We start from the raw sequence: 18,931 nt of genomic DNA on the forward strand, positions 1-18,931 counted from the left end.
CCTGCTCTTTCAGGAACTTAGAAATTCTGCTCCTTTGTTCAATGTTCCTTCAGCCTCAAATATCCTTTTTTCATTAAGCGTCTACCATGTGCAGGGCAGCTTTAAATGTTGAGATGATAAAACAAGACAGACAAGGTCCCTGTTCTCATAGAGCCTACATCTCCAACTCAGCCCAAATCCACACCTTCCCCCAATTTCTCTCCAATTCCATATATTCCATAGATGAGAATTAACTTATTTTATACTGTTTATCACTCTTTGTCTTGTATAACATTTATGTACACATATATCTTCCAGGCTGGACTTGGAAGGTGGAACTTCTTGAGGGTGGAAACCAGGTGATCATGCTTGTGTTATATAAGGGCTTGGACAGTGCCACACACGAGACTTAATGTTTCTTAAATGATATCAAGTCTATCCCAATTTGCTTCCATTTATAATTTTAAAAAATCCCACAAAGCCAAAAATAGTATGGAACTCTATTTTAAAGAAGAGTAAAAACCTTTTTTGGTGGGAGGTATAAATTAAAATTATAATATAAAGACTCAAAAGAAAAACCCAATTATAATCTGAAACTTAGGCTTGTAGTCCATTTGAATACCTTGTGTTAATGACTCAACACTACTCCTTAAGAAATTGTGACCTAGAAGCGATGACCTTCTAGTGAGCAGACTTTTACATAGTCACTAGTTAGCAGATGGCTTCCCATCCTAAGCCAGAAGTCTCATTACTAGAACATTACAAAGCTACCTGTTAACCAGCCTCTAAGGGGACCATGGAGACTGCAGAATGAACCGTCAAGCCATTCATCAGCGCCAAAAGCAAAGGAGTGCCCCTAGGAAAATAACTTGGAGGCAATGTCTACGAGTCTTACCCACTGATGGACGCCTGATTTAAGAGCAAATTCAACACTATGTACCCTCTTTAAAAAGTCAGGATTGAGAAAAATAAGATTTAAAATCTGACATACATGAAAAAAAGGGGGCTGTCCTTTAGACTAAAGAGATTTATGCAACCCATTACTTTTTGAATTGGATACTGCTGTGGACAAATCAAACGTAAAGGACATTTTGGGAACAACTGGGAATTTTGTATATGGACTGAGTATTAGATATTAAGGGTTTATTTTATTGGGTGCAATACATAGAAAAAATTTTTTTGAGAGATATAAAGTTTAGCATGGGTGGAGTATTATATTACATACTATGTTCCTAGAATACTGCAGTATAAAAGAAGTGAGGTATAAAACCAACCTACTGCAGCTACTGAAAGAAAATACGACATTTGGCAGAATACCTAGCTTCCTTCTTGGTCGTTCTCTCTGTGGGTAGTCTATTTAGTTGGGGCAGGTCAGGGTCAACTTCTCCACCTTGGAGACAATGCCCCACCAGCAGTGAAAGAGCCCTGGGGAGCCCCACTCAGGGGAGCCTTGCATGGAGGGGTCTCTTCTGAAGAGCCTGCCTCCCTTTGGCAGCTCTCATTCTTGTTATTATCAAGTGAAGGGAGAAAACCATTAGCTTACCATTCACTATAACGCATGAGGAGGTCTGGTGATGCAGAGAACATTGTCTTGTCTCTGTTCAGGAATACCTCTTCGACTAGAATCACAGATAAACTCCAGGCTTTGCAGCCAATCTGAAAACTAAAATTTTGACTTTGTTTACTGCTCCACTGTAGTAGTTTTCTCAGCTTCAGCTTCCTTTATATCAGCCCATTAGACAAGGAGGAAAATAGCTCTCCAACTGTAAGAATCTTAACAAATGCTTTATTAACACACACTGACATATTCCTGGGACATAAGAGTCTCCAAAACACTGCCCCGACCTCAGACACGAAAACTGCTCAAGGCTGGGGTCCTCTCTGGAGTTTTGGAATCAGGCACTCCTTCACCAGGGCCAGGCTTGCCCTGCCTCTCCTGCCCACATCCCTATGCTGCAAGTAAGTCTCCTCTTGTCAGACGCAGGCGGTGACACACATGTCTTTGCAAGGGCAGGGGCTCCTTGTGATTAAACCAGAAAGGAGAAAACCTTAGCATCAGCTGCTCAAAAAGGAATTTAGGCTTTATTTTTCAAAGCCACTCATTCCACTTCTCTGCAGGAAGGGCTGGGATATCTTCAGGATGAGCACAGAGATTCCCACTGCCGGAATATTCGGAATACCTTTCTTGATTTCTCAGAGAGACTCTGTAGATAGAAAAGTTCATTATTAGAGATTAAATTCCTTTACAGAGACAAAGGGTAATAGCTTTAAGATGCGGTCTGTAGATTTCTCCCACAAAGATCTAGATATGCCTGGGAGTAAATAAAACAAGTTAATTGTATACTGTGCTATACATAAAGTGAAAGTGAAAATCGCTCAGTCATGTCTGACTCTTTGCGACCCCATGCACTATACAGTCCATGGTATTCTCTAGGCCAGAATATCGGAGTGGGTAGCCTTTCCCTTCTCCAAGGGATCTTCCCAATCTAAGGGTCAAACCCAGGTCTCCCGCATTCAAAGCAGATTCTTTACCAGCTGAGCCACAAGGGAAGCCTAAGAATACTGGAGTGGGTAGCTAAAAGCCAGACTAAGAATCAAGAAGCTTGAGTCTGCTGTGACACCACTGCTAACACACTCGGCGCCTCTACAATACGGCTTATGTCCTCCTCCAAGCATCTGTGTGTGTCCTCATCTTTGTCTGAGAGAGAGGATGACACGTGTGACCCGCCATCAGTGCAGCACCACACACTTTGCACTGACTTCTCATCTGCGATGCTGAACCGGCCCTGTGAACAAGGATTCAGATTCATAAGATGCCTAGCTGGTATTCACGAAATAGTCTAAGGCTGAGGAATGAAACAAAGTTAGATGACTCTGAAGAGTTTAAGCTATGACCTTGGCCTTCTCAGCTTCCTGTTTTAGCCAGCAGAGCTAATAATAGGAAGAATCTCACTGCCACTTGATCATGCCTGCGAAGTGATCTGAGATTCTGAGAAATGGTGTTACAGGGAGACAAAACAGTTCACTGAAAGATAAAAGTTCTCAGGGAAGCAGAACACTTGGTTCCCTCTGCCTTGGAGAGTCACAGATGAGCACAGGGTCTCGGTGAGAGCACAAACACATCTAACGAGATAACCCACAAAGTTCCCTCCAGCGTCTGACAGAAGATGACATTTTCACTGTTTCCTTATCCTCTTTGTGGCTGAATGTCTTAATAAAGCTCTAGGAGGGCAAAGTTTGAACTCTTACTCGTGACTGAGGGCAATTTAGTTAATACAGTGACAAAATGGAAAGAAATTTAAGTTGGAAAACAGTGCAAACTTTTTTTCTAGCTTCAAGACCCTTTATAGGAGAGACTCTTAAATTTTGTAATTCCCAGTCACACAGCTGTGGGGAATCTTCGCAGACAAGTTGCAAAAACAGATCTTCAAACTCCTGGAACTCAGGGCCACTTATGAGGCCAAATTTTCCCACTACCAAAAAAAAAAAAAAAAAAAAAAGCCCTGTGGGGTTTCCAGTTAGCATGACAGTGACAGAGGGGAGTTACTTAGAACTGCCATACATTTTTTCATGAGGACCCAGGCAGAGAGAACTCATGTGCAAAGATAGACCTAATCTCTCCCATTTGCAAGGTGGGCCAAAACATTTGTCTTCAGGTAGCTTAACGTATTTCCAAGATTTTAAACTGGAAAAATGCAGGGTTTTTTTTTTTTTTTTGGTAAAAACTTGGAAAACCATCATCTGCATATTTACTAAGGGTAAATGAATGTACATTCTTGAGCTTTTAGCATCACAGCAGCTCCCTCCAGTGGAATCCTGTAACCCTACAAAATCATGAATCTGGGAATGCTTCTGATAAACAGCTGCTGGCAAGTATTATTTTACTTTGTCCTTGGAGGGAACAGAAGTCAGAAATTACTATATTTATATCAAGCAGGTGACATGGCAAATTTGGAAATGAGCCAGCAAAGGAAAGAGAATGCAGTTTTCATGATTCCTTAATGCCCACCGTCCTCTCGCTTCCATCCGTGGCATAGAGCAAATGCTTGAGTTGCTTTCTCAGCTTTCGTGACTGGTTTGCTTTACCCACAAGTGGAACCAGCAGCAGTCATTCGTGTGATGGCAGCTGAGAGTCAGTACACAAGCCTGGGGTCTCGGAACACAGCAAAATAACGCGCCCGCCATGAGGAATGAAGCTGTGCTCGTGGCAGCAGAGCACAGAGCTCCATGCAGACAGCTACTCTAACTGGCCAGGGCTCCAAGTCCAAGAGACAGCAACTCAGACGGAAAAAGCAGCTGCTCTACAACACGAGGCTGAAGCAGCGGCCTGTTACCTCTTGCTGTTTCTCTATCCCTTTTCTACTTCGAGTCATCTAAGTTGAGAAGACAAAGAATTTATCAGAATTTGGTGGAATGCCACATGCTAAACTGCAGAAGGACTGAGCCAGTCCCGTGTTTGTTCTCTAGGATGAACCCAGACTGAGTCCATCTTGACTTGTGAAAAGTGTGGGCAGGCAGGGTCCTAATTATAGGAACAGCCTCTCCTCATCTCATAAACAGCAAGTGCTGCACATGATCAGGGCAACGGCTTATCTCACCGTGGAGTCGGTTTCAGCGGGCTGGTTAGACTGTTTGTGGGCCAAGAGGATGTTCAGCACTGCCTTCCAGCCTGGCTCTGCCGGAGTGCTGGCATCCACCTCCGTGCCACCATTCTCCCTGGTTTCTTTGCTGAGTGTGATGTTTACCCAAGGGCACCAGTCTCTGTGCTGAGACGTGGGATCAAAGAAGCTTCGGGAAGAGGCGTCCTGAGGAAGGAGGCAGAGCAGTCAGTGTTAATGAAGGGCAGACACTGTAAGTCGTCAAATTCAGAATCTCATGATGCTCAAATTTCTAGTTTTATGTTCTCCTTTAAACTCTGCCCATCTACTTCCCTCTCGTAAAAATTCCTTCACTCCCTTTCTGTTAAACCACAACTTACCAGGTCTGTTCCCCTTTGTCACTACTGTCCCTTGGGCTAGACAAATTTATCATGTCTCCAGTAGCCATCCCAAAGAAACAAAAGGCAAAACCCTTAATTTTCACCCCCCTTCTAGTCACCCAACTGTCCCATCTTTAAACTTATTCCCACAGCCTCCTATACCCACAGGAGCAGGCTCAGCTCATGCCTGCTTCTCCACGCTGTATACACGGTGAGGGCTCGCATGCTGCCATGCTCAGGGACCTGCAAGCATGTGGGTGGGCTCACCAAGCTGCTGGAAGAGCAGAGGCGAGCCCGTTTGGCTTTTCGAAGAGGACTAGATGGCACTTCCAGGCCGGCGCTGTCTCCTGTTCCCATACTTCGGGTCACTGGGCGGGTTCTGGTGGCGGGGCCAGCAGCCTCCGGCTCGGGACGGTCCACAGGACTGGAGGAGTCCCCACTCCGAGTTCTAGAGACGATGGGACCTGGGCTCTTTTCAGCCTGGAGGAAAGGGGAGATGTTGGACAATGACATTAATGACTATGGTCTGGAGAAATATTTCTAGAAGTATGTGAAAGCTAACATTTATCTTTTTAACATTTTAAAAACTATAAAAATTTAGTTTCTGAACTGTGTAACTGAACTCTTCAAAAATAACAGATTTCCATACAAAATAATGAATTTAGCATCTCCACTGCAACTAATGAATAAAACCATTCTATGGTATTCTGATCAATCAACCTAAGTTAATTTCCAATTTTCCACCAAGATTTTTGTTAAGAATGATGTTTTTAAAAAGTCCACCCCACACAAGCCAAAGGAGTCTATACCTGCTCTGAGCCTGGGGAAAAGATGGTGTCCTGGCTCCGAGTCACCATCCTGCGAGGAGACTCAGGCACCAGAGGGGAGCGCTCTGGCCGGCCCTCAGATCCCGGGACAGGGGAGCTGGTCAGGCCCAAGGAAGCGTCCAGGTCGGTCATGGATGACTCAATCTGCTGGAAGCCCCAGAGCCCCACCTTCCTCATACACTGTGAACAAGTTATCAGGGAGAGCTGCATGGGTTCCAACAAAGAACTAAGAAAAGAAAAGAAAAGAGAGTGGGTTTTCTCAGAAGGTAATACTGCCAAGGGACTAAACATAATGATTTGTGAGCATGCTTCATCTCATCAAATCTCTGGGCAGTCCAATGGCCTAGGGACCACCTCCTCTCAGGGCCCCTATTCTCCAGTCTCAGGACCTAACTTCATCACCTCTTACGAATTTCCTATAGAAAGATCTAGGGGTCTTAGTGTGCCAACTATGGCAAGATTATTTTAAAGATCAAAGTGTTAAGTCACTCAGTTGTGTCTGACTCTCTGTGATGCCATGGATTGTAACCTGCCAGGCTCCTCTGTCCAAGGGATTCTCCAGGCAAGAATACTGGAATGGATAGGCATTCCCTTCTCCAGGGGATCTTCCCGACCCAGGGATCAAATCCAGATCTTCGGTGTTACAGGCAGATTTTTTACTGTCTGAACCACCAGGGAAGCCCCACTTTAAAGGTATGTTTTATAAATTTCTCATGTCCCTTTTAAAAGTTTTTCCCTATAAAAGAATAGTCCTTAATGTACCAAAGAAAGTATATTTAAAGTAAATCAAAATTGGTCTTAGTCTTCTATCTCAGAAGGATTCTGTGCCAAACTGAGCAGCTGGAATGGAAACACCAAGTTGGGGTCTAGAGGATTCAGCTGGTGCTTCCTTGGTAGATTTCATCAATTAAACTGCTTTTTCCTTTCTAAAACTAGAAAGGAGCTTCACTGCTTACAGGAACACAAATTTCCTACTGGGAAGTGACAGTAAAAGAAACAGTTCAGGTGTGTTCACGAATTCCTGAGTTCTAATTCTGGTTTTGTTGCTAATTCTTACTATCCCTCTTCCGCCCACTTAGGTTTTCTCTGTCACTGCCTTTCTTATACAAATACCACGTGATCTAGAAATGCTAAGAGAAACTGATACACATAGGTATATAGTGTCACCACGGTTTATGTCCCCAGGCACATTCGCTAACCTACACGCCCAGCCACACACGGAGAGAATACAGGCAGTGACATGCACTTGGATGTCTGAGCCTAATTTTGTTGCAGTTTTTCTCTCATCGGTCTGGTGATCCAGTTCATCTTCAAGCAGGTGCAGGAGAAGACTGATCTTGTCTTCTGTCAAGCACTGCAAAGGAACCAACATGAAAGGCTTACACGGATCTCCAACACCATGAACAGAAGCCATAAGGATGCATCTGGATGGTACAAGGCAAAAATCACGGAAAAAATGATAAACACAAAGACAGTTCTCTTCACTCAAGTAGACTTACTTCCAGCAGAGGCTAAGGTATCCACAGGCACTTCCTGACCTGCCCGGGATCTGCTGTGAGAAAGGGAACAGTTTTCCTGGAACTACCTCATCTTCTCTTAGTACCAACTTGTTTTCAAATCACCAACTCCATATTTTCTCTGAAATCTGTAAACTTCAAAACCAAATAATGACTACCACCTATATCTTGTATCTTGTGCTGACACTGCATTTACTTTATTTTTGGATGTGCTGGGTCTTCGTTGCTGCCTGGCCTTCTGTCTAGCTGCTCACTGTGGTGGCTTCTCTTGCTGTGGAGCACGGGCTCCAGGCACGTGGGCTTCAGCTGTTAAGGCATGCAGCCTCACATAGTCGTGGCTCCTGGGTTCTACAGCACAGGCTCAATAGTTGTGGCGCATGGGCTTAACTACTGCACATCATCTGAGATCTCCCTGGACCAGGGATCAAACCTGTGTCTCTTGCATTAGCAGGTGGATTCTTTCCCTCTGAGCCACCAAGGAAGCCCTGAATTTGCTTCTGATACAACAAAAGAGCTTGCCAGAATCTTTACTTTTGTTCTAAGAATAATGCAGAACTATGACAGGGTGAAGAAAACTTGCCTTGGCTAGGGACAAGTGGACATTTATAATAGGCATCAGACGTTCATAGTCTGATGCTAAAATATATAATAGTTTCTCAATTGAAGAAGCAAAATAATAGCTTCTATTTCCTACAGTTACAGTCTGTCTTGATAGAATAATCACAGGATGACAAACGGGACAGTAAATGTTCAGTTTCAAAGTACAGATGGGCCAAAGCATTTCAAAATTTCTATTTACAAGGGAGAAGGGAGTTTATAACTTCTCTAACACTTTTTTTTGGAAAATGGTATGCAATAAGCCATATGAAGCCACATTTCAGTATCTCCTGTTAAGTAGTTTAAGTACAAATTGAGATAAAATTGAATTTATGCCACTTAGAGCATCATATCTAAAAGTGCAAATAGAACTCATTTATTTAAACCCTCAAGTCACCTTTCCAGTAGAGATTGGAAAAGGTCAGTTGAGAGACAAACAAGCAGTTCTCTTCTTAGCTATCTTCATCCTCTGGTCATTAAAGGAAATGCTGCATGCTGGTGACAACTGAAGGCCACTGTATGCTAGCCAAGAAAAACTCACCATAGTTTTTAAGTCCTCTGGCCTCAAGGAAGGAAGCTGGAGGTCCAAGTGACAAAGGCTTTGAAAACGATCTAGGAATTCACTAACAAGAACAGTGGGCTCATCCAATGGCAACATCCCAAATCGATCTGTGGAAACAGTAAACTGAAGATGATATTGGTGCAAATTACTTTTAAAAAGAAAGCATGCATAGAGCAGCAGGGGAAATGTAAAACAGATGATATCTGATGATATTAAGAAACCACCGATTTTTTTTTGGATAGGGCTGTGATGATACTTTTGTGATTGTTTTATTTTTTGGCTGCACTGTGGGGCATGTGGGATCTTAGTTCCCTGACCAGGGATTGAACCTGTACCCCCTGCATTGGGAGTGTGGGGTCTTAACCACTGGACCACCAGGGAAGTCCCTGTGATTATATTTAGAAAGCAGAGTCTCAGGAAAGGTTTCTCAGAAGCAGTCAGGTCTAAGCTGAACTGGAAAGACCAACAACAATGTGTAAAAGTAAAGCCCTAAGGGACAGCATATGTGGGGAATTTTAAACAGTTTCTCAGGCTTGGAACACACTATTCCTGTGGGGAGCCGAGTCGAAGAGAAGGTCAAAGTATAGACAGCAGTCAGGCCATAATTTTATTAATGTATGTTGATGAGAAACTACTGGAAGATTTTTTTAAAGGAAAAATATATTATAGAATATATGCACTAGTTTAGAGACTAAGGGGTTAGCCTAGATGCAAAGAAATAAGCATAGCAGACAGTGGGGTGATCTGAAGTAGTAATCCCTCTAAGATATCAGTGGCACAAGGATGGAGAGAAGGAACATCCATGTGGAATGAAGGAAAATGAACAGAGGCCTGCGGGATCCGATCAAGCACACCAACAGCTGCATAATGGGAGACCCAGAAGAGAGGGAAAGGGGCAGAAACAACATTTGAAGAAATATGACCTGAAAACTTCCCAAATTTGATTAAAAACATTAACCCGTACATCCAAAAGCTCAAAATCTGTGTAAGCAGAGAAAGAGCCACTATGCTAGAGTAAGTAGGAAGTGTACCAAGAATGCAAGCTTGATTAACACCTGTGATGACACGTAACTTGGTGAGAAGGGTGTTCAAGTTACAGTCACACAACAATAATGTAGAAAGAGGGTCTGACAGGAGGCTCTAAAATGAATAAGCCAGTGTTCCCAAAGGGAGAATCAACTAGATAAACACTATTCCTCAGCTCTCAGATTAAAATTAGATGGTTCTACCAATTATAAAGCTTCAAGCCTGCTACATATGACAATATGGATTAATTTCAAAAAAGCTGACTCCCCCTATGAAGGATAGGTTGCAGAATATATACAGAATGACAACATTTATAGAAAAATGTAAAACAAATAAATAGTACCATATATACTGCCTCTAGATACTTGAAAATGTTGTAGATACAGAAACCATGTAAACAAATCATGGTCACTAAATTCACGATAGTGGTTACTGCAGGACAGGGAAGCAGGGAATGAGGCTGGGGAGGACTACACAGCTGTACTTGTAATTCTTCCTGATTAACAGAAAGAATGTAAGGTGAGTGTTTACAAGGGTAGCAAAATGTTAGTGAGGTTGGGTGGTAGATATAGAGATGCTTCTTATATTACTATTTACATTTTTTTTTATACTTGAAACACTAAAATTTTAGAAGTTACTTAAAAAGTTAAAAATAAAACAAAGAGACACTTTCTATCCAAAGAGTTTTGTCTCTGGTCTTGTGAGCCCCCAGAAGGCTGTGCTCAAGGCTTTACTCAATATGCCTCCGAGACCAGCAAAATATAAACAAGTACCACTTGAGACTACGTTTTGGGCTCCTTTGTTCTGAAGAGCTTTGTGCACACACGAGTGGTTTCTGATTGGAGAGAAAGGGCGTACTGCCACAGCTCTTCCACGGGAAGCTCAAGAGGAGCCTGCACCTGGCCTCTCCAAACTCCCTACGGCGTGGGCATCCTTGGCTGACAGCCTTTATTGTTATTGTTTGGTCACCAAGTCACGTCCGACTCTTTTGTGACCCACAGACTGTAGCCTACCAGGTTCCTCTGTTCATGGGATTTTTCTAGGCAAGAATATGGGAGTGACTTGCCATTTCCTCCTCCAGGGGATCTTCCCAACCCAGGGCTTGTCTCTGGAATCTCCTGCATGCAGGTGGGTTCTTTACCACTGGACCACCTGGGAAGCCCCTGTGATACCTTCACTTCAATGCTACCGGTATGCTGTGCTGTTTTACTGTCATAAACTGTAGATTGGTAGTCACTCTCATGTGCAGTCCTGTGAGGCTTCCTTAGCAACTGAACCCTGTTTAACTGCCACCATTAATGCCATTAGTGTACCAGGAAGCCTGGGCAGAACATGGTTTGCTACGGTAAGAAAGGCAGAGAGTTTGAAATCAGATAAAACCACGGTTATGGCTCCTCACTAGTTGGTTTTAAGATCTCTGATTCTCAGTTTCCCTACCTAAGAATCAGATTGATACTCTCTACCTCCCAGGGCCCCTGAAAGGATTAAACAGGATAATGCATGCATGGTTTAATCTCTGTCATGTCAAATGCATTTAATAAAATAATGACATAAGAATAAATTAATGTCAGTGCTTCTTGTAAAGCACAAATAGAAAGGAGAAAAAAGAAACTTTAAAGACTAGATTTTTACAAAGAAATAGACAATACTAGAAATGCAATGACCAAAGAGATGACAATTGGGAAATGCTGGGAATAAGTACCTGGAGAGGGGCTGTCTGGCCAGAAACAGAACTTCTCATGGGCAGTACATAAGGCTTTCTTCAGCTCAGCACATCGTTCCTTATCTGAAACCCACATAGGTAACAATGCCTTAAAAAACACTATTACAGATTCAACATCCAATGGCCAAGAGCCTTTAAGAGTATAGATACAACTAAAAATAAAAATAACTAAGGCAATTTTTAAAGATATGAAATATTAGTAACTGCATCATCTTAATATTTGTCACAAAACAAGTTTTAAATCAAGATTCTAAGACCAGTTAACAAGGAGCTATTATGTATCTTTATAAGGCAGAGCATTCCAAAATGTGAGCCTTCATTAACACCCTGTGTTTCTTAGCCTAAAGTATAAATTTCAGAATCCTAATATAAACATACTGCTGTTTAGTTTCCCAGAATGCATACAGACAGGTTCACTCTAAAGTAGCTGAGCTTTAAAAAAAAGAAATGACTGAAGCTAATAATTAGGGTGAAGAAAATCACAAATTGACCTTGTTATATATAGGACACATTCTTTGATCAAACACAAGTGGCTAGTCTTCAGAAAAGCTAGCATAGATATCTTTTGAACTTGGAGAAAAATGTAATTTGTACTTTATACTTACATCTGTCAAAATCAAAAGCTGGTTGTAAAGTGGCACAGAGGAAAGCCTGACAGCTGGAGCACTTCAGCATATCACACTCAACTGTGACCCAGCCGTATTTTGCACAGACCAGTGGAGACAGCTCAGAGGGCTTGCCTGCCCATTTCAGAGAGTATTCATGTTAAGAAAAACATGAGTACATTAAAATGAACAAGTCAGAAATGAAAACTTTAATTCACTCTTAGTATAGTTAGGAATAAACACATTCAGAGGAAAAGCTATGGGAAGCCCTATATATTTTATATGCTTAAATGTTTTTTATTACCAGTTGTGGGATAGAGTAGAGAAGCCATTCTATTTTGCTTAATATGAAATACTAGGGACTGCCTTGGTGGTCTAGTGTTTGGGAGTCTACCTGCCAATGATGGGGACACAGGTTCGACCCCTGGTCCAAGATCTCACATGCTGTAGAGCAACTAAGCCTGGTCCACAACTACTGAAGCCCGAGTACCCAAGAGCCGATGCTCTGCAATGGAAGCCACCACAATGAAAAGCCTGTGCGCTGCAATGAAGAGTAGCCCCTGCTTGCTACAGCTAGAGAAAGCCTGCATACAGCAGTGAAGACCCAGTGCAGCCACAAATAAATACAATACAATAAAAAAAATGCTAAGGATTTGAAAACACAGTGAAAGTACCCAGATTTGCCTGAGCAATAGGGGATGGTGAAGGTCAAACAACAGAAATATTTATCACTCCTCTGTGCTGCCCTACTTTTACCTTCTGAAAAATAAAGTCAGTAAAATTATTCATTATTCATCCTTGCCCTAAATTTGACTGTTATATACTAATGTGTGTAGGTGGTATGTGTGTCTGAAATAGGCTGAGAGCATTAAGAGCATCTACAAGTATGGGGAAAATAAAATCATTTATTGATCTGTAACATTCAACACTTTTTTTTCTGTTTACCTACAGAGCTCTTGTTTTACAGAGCATATACACACAAAAAGGATAAAACACGAAAGTTGCAGCAAAGTTCTGTATTTTTACAAGGGATATTGGAATTTGAAAACATTTTAATAGCAGCAAAAGAACTGAAGGATAGAAATAGAATCTAGATATAAATGCTAAAGGAGTTTGAATTCTGTAGAATAAAAGAAGGAAACAACAAAATTCTGTGAAGCAATTATTCTTCAATTAAAAACTAAACAAAAATTTTTTTTTTAAGTGAGAGAATCACTTAACTAGCTTAGGTCAAATAAATTATTATCGTATCAAAGTAGTAATCAAATTAAATTCACTGAGAACAAAAAATAACAAAATGAAATAATTTTTAAATGCTGTATCAATATTAGGAATTAATCCAAGGAACAGCAGTACAAGGATGGTTAAAATACTTTCTCTTGCCTGAACAATTCAGTCCTAAAGCCACCAGGGGGTGCAAGGCAGAGGAATAAGCCAGGAGGGTGAGGGGGACAGCTCAGGGCAAGGCGTCAAAGCCGAAGTAAAGAGGGAGTCCACATAGAGGGGGATGTTGGAGCACCCTGGGGTGCTGTAACCAAGTGAGGTGTAAAGAGTATCTACATGGGCCTCCCACTCACCAAATCAGGGGGCACCAGGAATTTCAAAATATATAATAATAGTAATGGATTAAAATCCATTGAATAAAAAAGGAAATCAGGAGACCAAGCTACTACAAACAAGTAAGTTACACACAGTTTGATGAGGAATTATATTTACGTAGTTTCAAAGCATAGTCCCACAAAACAGCTTAATTACAAAGGAGGAAAAAGTTATTTTACAACAGTAAACACCCACTTAATCAACTGACCAAAATGATCATCCAGGTAAAGGGGCATATCAAAAGCATGCGCCACCTGACAGGATGCAACGAGAACACAGCATCACAACTTGCATCTCATCATAACCAAACATCAGACAAATCCAAACTGAGATACGCTCTATAAAATAACTGGCCTATCATTTCCAAAAGTATCAAGGTCATGAAATTCAAAGAAAAACTGAAGATTTTAACTGGATCTTCTTAAGAAGGTTATGATGACTGATGGAATGATTATGATGTGAGGGTTAGACAGTAGTAATTTATTATGTGAATTTCCCAATTTTGATGATTTCATTGTGGTTATGTAAAAGAAAGTCATTGTTTGTGGGAAATATTTGGGAGTCATGAGGTGTCACTTTGGCAACTTACTTTCAAGTACTCAAAAGAAGGTTCTTTGTAACCTGTACAACTTTTCTATTAAGTCTGTAATTGCTTTTAGATTAAAAACACTCTAGCAAATAGAAAGAGAAGGCAATGGCACCCCACTCCATTACTCTTGCCTGGAAAATCCCACGGACTGAGAAGCCTGGTAGGCTGCAGTCCATGGGGTCACTAAGAGTCGGACACGACTGAGCAACTTCACTTTCACTTTTCACTTTCACGCACTGGAGATGGAAATGGCAACCCACTCCAGTGTTCTTGCCTGGAGAAGCCCAGGGACAGCGGAGCCTGGTGGGAGGCCGTCTATGGGGTCGCACAGAGTCAGACATGACTGAAGCAACTTAGCAGCAGCAGCAAATAGAAAACATCAAAAGTGATGTGATGTTGCTTGAGACTAGGTTATAAAAATAATCTAGCTTCTATCTTGCTCTCTCTTGCTTGCTCCCTCTGACTGAAGTCTGCTGCCATGTTGTAACTATTCCTGTGAGAGGCCCATGTAGCTCCAGTCAAAGCCAGTAAAGAACCGAAACCCTCAGTCCAATAGACATGAGGAAATTAATCTTGCCAACAACCACATGAGTGAGCTTAGAAGTAGATCCTTTACTAGTCTAGCCCTGGCCAACACTTTGATGACAGTCTGAGAGAGGCCCTGAACCATAGGACTCAGCTAAGCTGTGCCTAGATTCCTGATCCACAGAAAACGTGAGATAATAAGTGTTTGTGGTTTTAAGCTACTAAGTCTGAGGATAATCTGTTGTGCAACCATGTATAACTTTCAGAGGAAAATCTTGAAAGAGACAGGAAATGTACTGTAGTCTAAAATAATATTAGGTTTGAGCACTAACAGCCTTACACCATAATTCCAGTTCTACCAGTTACTAGTAAATTGACTTTGGGTAAATCAAATAATCTACCTGAACTGTTTCCTCTTTGCAAAAATGAGATTAAGAATACTTATTTTCAGATGTTTAAGATGAAGCTCAAATGTGATAATAAACATGAAAACACTATATACAACATCAGTTATTCCTTTTTCTCTCAAGCTATTAGTTTTCTCTTCTGTGGGGGCGGGGGGGGGAAGATTAGCAGTCAAATGTCCCTTAATATTTTATGATGTTAATTTTCCTAAAAAAATTTTTTTACCAAGTTTAATTCTAAAAATTAAAACATCAGAGTAAGTGGTCTTATTCCTGGGGCGGGGGGGTGGCGGGGGGGGGGTAGATTCAGCAGCAGAACATGCAACTCACACGAACCTAAAAGGATATAGAATACGTTTCCACTCTGCTAAAGAAGGCTTCTTTGCTTGTAGATTCCAACGGAGGTTCTTCTGCTTGGGGTGATCCATTAACTGACTGGAATGTGGCAGATGTGTCCTTCCTAAAATAAAGCGGCAGAACTACTGGTAATCCTTTCAAGGCATCACTTTGCCTAAACATTTTGTATCCGGCTTCTCTGTACATCATAATATCACTCACACCACTCTAGATTTTAAACTTTCTAAATTTCACTTCTCTACTTAACATTTTCAGTAGTTCCACAGAATCCAAATTCTTCAGTCTGGCATTCAAATCTCTTTACAGTTTGGCCATAACTACGTTTCAAGCAATTTCTACTTTACCATGCTCTGCTAATCCTGTACTGGTAAACTGTTTTATCTCACTCTCTGGTCTCTGACAGCACTTTGCATAACTTTTGTAAACACAAAACAAGACTCAAGGCTTCTATCATCAATTATACAACTTGAACCACCTTACAAATTCAACTCTTTTTAACAGCAGAAAATAAGTTTTTATATTTCTACCTAGATTGATACTTGATACCCACTTTTCCCCCAAAGGAACTAATTTGAAAATTTAAATCTAAGTAAAGATTTTTAGGCTATTTCATGAAAAAATTCAAGGAGAAAAAAACAGCAAAACAATTCTTTTATAGTCAATGAAAGGCACTTCAACAGAGCCTGGATAGGGTAAAGGGAGGAACTGCATTAGAAAAAAATAATTTTAATAAAAGTTAAGATTACATCAGGGCATCCCTGGTGGCTCAGCTGGTAAAGAATCCGCCTGCAATGTGGGAGACCTGGGTTCCACCCCTGGGTTGGGAAGATACCCTGGAGAAGGGAACGGCTCCCACTCCAATATTCTGGCCTGGAGAATTCCATGGATGGTATAGTCCATGGGGTCCCAAAGAGTTGGGCATGACTGAACAACTTTCACTTTCAAGATTACATCAATCATTATAACTCAAAGTAATTTATTCTAAGAATCCTTCTGAGAGTCACAGAGAGCCTCAGGGAGGTTGGATCTAGGAAAAAATTCAGAGGATTCAGAAATTTGGATAGAAAAAAGTGACATTTATTTTAGTAACCTCTAACTCCTGGGTTTTTCATTGGAAGGACTGATGCTAAAGCTGAAACTCCAATACTCTGGCCACCTCATGCAAAGAGTTGACTCATTGGAAAAGACTCTGATGCTGGGAGGGATTGAGAGCAGGAGAAGAGAGTCGCAGAGTCGGACACGACTGAGCGACTGAACTGAACTGAACTGAAATGCAGCACTTCTTTCCATTACGAATGAAGATAATTTAAAAAACCACAGTAGCATCAGCAGTATTTGTAAACTTGTCACCATGGAAGTTACAGATATTTTGTCCCCACATTATGGTTATTGCGTATGTTTTGAAATACCGTTTATGCTTAACACTACATCAAAATCACAGTAGACAACATATTTACTACTAAATAATTAAGCGTTTTACTAATGAAGCGTTTTACTGCATCACATTTAAATCTTTTACTTTCTGATAAACCGCATTCCAAAGAAAGTGGTATCCTTTATAACCCTATGCATTTACTTCATGCATTGAAAAATATAACTTTCTGAGGTGTTCATAAACTTTACCAGGCCGCAAAAAGTGTCTAGGACTTTTAAAAGGTTAAGAAGTCCAACCAAGAGAAATTGGGTGCGCATTTTTAGTTAGCGGTCCTCTTTTTTTCCTCCCGCCCCGCTTAAAAAAAAAAAAAAAAAGTCTGCTTAAGGCAAAATTGCGCCCGCGGTGTGGGATCCAGTATCTCCTGAGTACAAGATTAAAGGCGACAAGGCGAAGTAATCCCAGTCTCTTCAAGACCCGGGTCGAAGCCGCCCCCACCGCCTGAGTTACAGACCCAGGTATCCCCTCTGCTCCGAGTCCCCTAAACCCTTTTCAATTTGCCGTCGCCAGACACAGGCTGCACTCACGCTTCGGCGCCTCCCTCTTCTGGGGCAATTCCCTCATCTATCAGCTGCCGGACTTTCTGGGGAGTCCCTTCTGGAGAGCGAACAACCGCACCCCAATTCTTTTCGACCCCCGCAGCAAAGGCAGTCCCCTCACTGGGCGCCGCCATCTTGGTCCGTGTCAGAGTTACTTCCCCGCGGGTGTGAAGGCTCAGGAACTTCCGTTCTGGGCGGTTAAGATCTTTCTTTGGCTTCCCGCTTGTTAGCCCGAGAGACCTGTGGGGCCTCACCGCGGGGCCCAGCGCTTCTTGGCCACATTAGAAGGAAGCAAATTCTCGTTTTAGAGCGAGCTAGGGACTTCTCTGGAGGTCCAGTGGTTAGGACTACGTGTTTCCATCGAAGGGGGCGGGTTCAGATCCCCTGGTCGCAGGAACTAAGATCCCGCGTGATGTGCAGCGTGGCCCGCCCCGCAAAAAAACACGAGATAGACCCTTGCGGAAGGGCTCTGGTTAATCACGAAGTTTAATCGTTTCTTTTATGTACCAGCCGACCTGGGTTGATAGGTTTTTAGAGTTCAACAGGGGTGAGGTACTCAATTTAGTCTTTAGAAAATTAACTGATAAGGTTTAAAAGTTTTAACTCATAGGTTTAAAAAGGTTTAACTCAAGGTTTAAAAGATTTAACTCAAAAGGTTTAAAGTTGTATCTTTTTACCTGTGACAGAATGGCGACTTGAGAGTAAATAATTTCGAATTCTTCTTAGAAACAGTGTTATGGGTGGATTTAGAAGTTTCCAGTATTTGCCATCATTGAACACTTCTTCCCTGCTTTGTCCAAAAAAATATTTAGTGAGGGTGTTCTCCTGACGCTGTCCTCAGCGATGGCAATGACAGCAGTGAATAAAGGAGACATCGTTCTTAGTGGAGTTAGACATTAAAAAAAAAAAAGTTATCGTGAACTTTTGAAATTAAAAGTGCTTCAAAGAAATACCAAGGGTATAAAGGACTTAATTCAGTCCGCAGATTCTTCTGAGAGCATCAGTGCCGGAATTAAAATAGATGAGATGGTGGGAAAGAGAAATACACAGACTCTTAAGAGGAAAAAAAAGACTGATATGACTGAGCAATAGGCAAAGTTGAAAGTGGAACCACTCCGACCCTTCTAGCTCACTTTCTGTGGGCTCCTAACTCCGATAACGTTTCCACCCTCCAGGACTTTCGCCTATGGCTCTAAGTCTTTCCACTGATCGTAACTCCAACACCTGTCGTATTTCTTCTCTCCTTAGCCAGCCACTTCATTGCCAATCATTATTATCATTCCTTTGCAAAATTTGAATGTGGACTGATAGTTAATATTAAAAACTTCTTGTTCCTTTTGTTATATGTGATAGTAGCATTGTGATTTATGGTTTTCAAAAGTCCTTAGGTACATTTGGAGGTATTTAGGGGTGAACTAGAATGATGTCCGGAATTTACTTTAAAATTCTGGATGAAAAGGAAATGTAAGAATAGATGAAAAAAGATGGCAAAATGTTTTGTTTTGTTTTGTTTTCCAAAATGCTTTGAATTGTTGTCTTTGGGTGATAGATGAGGGCTTATTATTCTTTATATTATTGGGTATTTTTGACAATGTCATAGTAAAAAGCAAAATATATAAGTTAAAAAGCATACATTCCCTTGAATGTACTCTCAATTTCTTTGAACCTTTCT

General features: G+C 41.5%; 1 protein-coding gene across 1 annotated transcript; it reads right to left on the minus strand.

Annotated features, from left to right (window-relative positions):
- Positions 1–1,743: 1,743 nt before the first annotated feature.
- Positions 1,744–17,403, minus strand: ZC3HC1 (zinc finger C3HC-type containing 1). Its single transcript, XM_004008059.5, has 10 exons — positions 17,248–17,403; positions 15,280–15,391; positions 11,815–11,965; positions 11,189–11,272; positions 8,440–8,567; positions 6,984–7,138; positions 5,767–6,010; positions 5,225–5,437; positions 4,578–4,784; positions 1,744–2,183 (listed from the first exon to the last, which is right to left on the minus strand). The coding sequence occupies exons 1-10, from the start codon at positions 17,391–17,393 to the stop codon at positions 2,115–2,117; spliced, it is 1,509 nt and encodes a 502-aa protein (XP_004008108.1). The 5' UTR covers positions 17,394–17,403; the 3' UTR covers positions 1,744–2,114.
- Between the last annotated feature and the right edge of the window lie 1,528 nt (positions 17,404–18,931).

The sequence above is a fragment of the Ovis aries genome, chromosome 4, assembly GCF_016772045.2.
Source record: "Ovis aries strain OAR_USU_Benz2616 breed Rambouillet chromosome 4, ARS-UI_Ramb_v3.0, whole genome shotgun sequence".
Lineage (NCBI taxonomy): Eukaryota > Metazoa > Chordata > Mammalia > Artiodactyla > Bovidae > Ovis > Ovis aries.

Bases quoted from the DNA above. Each gene is read 5' to 3' on its own strand.
- ZC3HC1 (XM_004008059.5), bottom strand. From the start codon at position 17,393: ATGGCGGCGCCCAGTGAGGGGACTGCCTTTGCTGCGGGGGTCGAAAAG. The intron at 11,966-15,279 runs ATATCCTTTTAG...TAACATGAATAC, and splicing joins GCAGAGTGGAAACGTATTCT to TCTCTGAAATGGGCAGGCAA. The intron at 4,785-5,224 runs GTGAGCCCACCC...CTCCTTCCTCAG, and splicing joins TCTGCTCTTCCAGCAGCTTG to GACGCCTCTTCCCGAAGCTT.